Source organism: Manis javanica, chromosome 10 (genome assembly GCF_040802235.1).
Source record: "Manis javanica isolate MJ-LG chromosome 10, MJ_LKY, whole genome shotgun sequence".
Taxonomy (NCBI): Eukaryota; Metazoa; Chordata; class Mammalia; order Pholidota; family Manidae; genus Manis; species Manis javanica.
The window spans coordinates 82416530-82418335 of NC_133165.1; the positions used below are offsets into that span (position 1 = coordinate 82416530).

General features: G+C 35.7%; 1 protein-coding gene across 1 annotated transcript; it reads right to left on the reverse strand.

The window, feature by feature from the left end:
* Positions 1 to 303: 303 nt before the first annotated feature.
* LOC140843779 (olfactory receptor 6C2-like) lies at positions 304 to 1242 on the reverse strand. The gene has a single exon (XM_073214203.1). It carries the CDS (start codon positions 1240 to 1242, stop codon positions 304 to 306), a length of 939 nt encoding a protein of 312 aa, XP_073070304.1.
* Positions 1243 to 1806: the final 564 nt, after the last annotated feature.

The window sequence follows — 1806 nt, forward strand, 5'->3', positions numbered from 1 at the left end:
GTATGTGTTATATTTAAAGGAATGGTGTTCACTATTGTATTAATATTTTAAGATAAATTTCCCGAACCTCTTAGAACTGGAAAAGAAATGTTAGGAGTGAAGTGATGCTTAGATTTCCTGAGACATCTATTCTCATTTTTCTTCATTACAATTATCATCAGAAAGAAGCTTTTTTATAAGGAGATCAAAGGGGTGACTTGACCAGGGCTGGTACCAAATCGATGGCAAATCTAGATCAGGAAAAGGCAAAAGGAGACGGAAACTGAAGAAAATATGCTTATGGATACTGACATCAACATTCCCCTAATTCTTTGAGAGCAATTTAAATCTTTTGACCAAGTCATTAAAGGCTCGTTTCACTTGTTTGTTCCTCAGAGTGTAAATGAATGGGTTCAGCATGGGGGAAATGGAAGTACTGAGTATTGACACTCCCTTATTAATGGCCATTTCATCTTTTGCTGAAGGTTTGATATAAACAAAGATGCAGCTGCCATAGGTGATGGAAATCACGATAATGTGGGAAGAGCAGGTGGAAAAGGCTCTTGTCCTCTGCTGGGCAGAGGGGAGTCTTAGAATTGCTCTGATGATGTAAATGTAGGACAGAACCACACACACCAGAGTCATGAAGAAAGTCATCACAGCACAGACAATAACCATCTGCTCTGTGAGCCATGTATCTGAGCATGAGATCTTCAGCATAGGGTTAGCATCACATGCAAAGTGGTCAATGACATTAGAGGCACAGAATTCCAGGTCCAGTCCCAAACTGAGTGGTGGCAATATGATCAACAATGTAGTCACACAACAGCAGAAGATGAGCCTTTTGCAGACCCTGTAGTTCATAATAGTCATGTAATGCAGGGGTTTGCATATGGCTACATATCGATCAAAGGATATAGTAGCCAGGAGAAAAAATTCTGTTATTCCAAAAAAATATATTAAAAAAAGTTGGCACATACAAGCATTATAGGTAATAGTCCTGTCACCTGTTGATAAACTGTACAAGAATCTAGGAATGCAGGCAGAAGTGAATAATATTTCTAAGAGGGAGAAATTTTGAAGAAAAAAGTACATTGCAGTTTTAAGGTGAGAATCCACTAATGTAAGGATGATGATACTCAAGTTTCCAGTTACGCTCAACATGTAGGTGATCAGTAGAAATATAAAAATCAGAATCTGTAGTTGAGGGTCATCTGTCAATCCCAGGAGGATGAAACTGGTGAGAGATGTGTGATTTCTCATTGTTGTGTCCTGTCCTTTTCCCAATCTGCATGTAATAGTGAAGGAAGCAAAATCTGAGAAGATGGTGGGAAAAATGTGTTACAGTGAATTTTGTTCAGAAAAGCCAATCAATATATTTTACATGTTTTTTGTTTTACTTAATTAATTTTAAAAATGATTCAAACTCTCAGGTCTGTTGATTGCATATCATCAAATTGGTTAGAAACCTTGCTTTCAAATGTTTTTATTACAACATATCATAAGGTAGACATTTCATACTGCAGCACAGTGTACATTCTCACACCCACACTAATAATGTATTCACACATACATCCGAAACAAATATCTGAATAAAATACTGAAAACACTTAGGTGCCCTGCTCTCTCATGTTTTATGTTCTAATGTATCTCCCTAAAAATAAATGCAAATATTTCATTGATTTTATGGTCTAATAAGCAGTCATGATATGTATTTTGAAAAAATGTAACTGTTTATGGATCCTTTAAATACTGTAGTTCTAGGAAAATATAATTTTTCCATGATAGTTTTTACAGTGTCTACTATGTTTAATTTATACTATGAAA

What these genes read in the sequence shown, in the direction of transcription:
- LOC140843779 (XM_073214203.1), bottom strand. Translation starts at nt 1,242, where the DNA reads ATGAGAAATCACACATCTCTCACCAGTTTCATCCTCCTGGGATTGACA.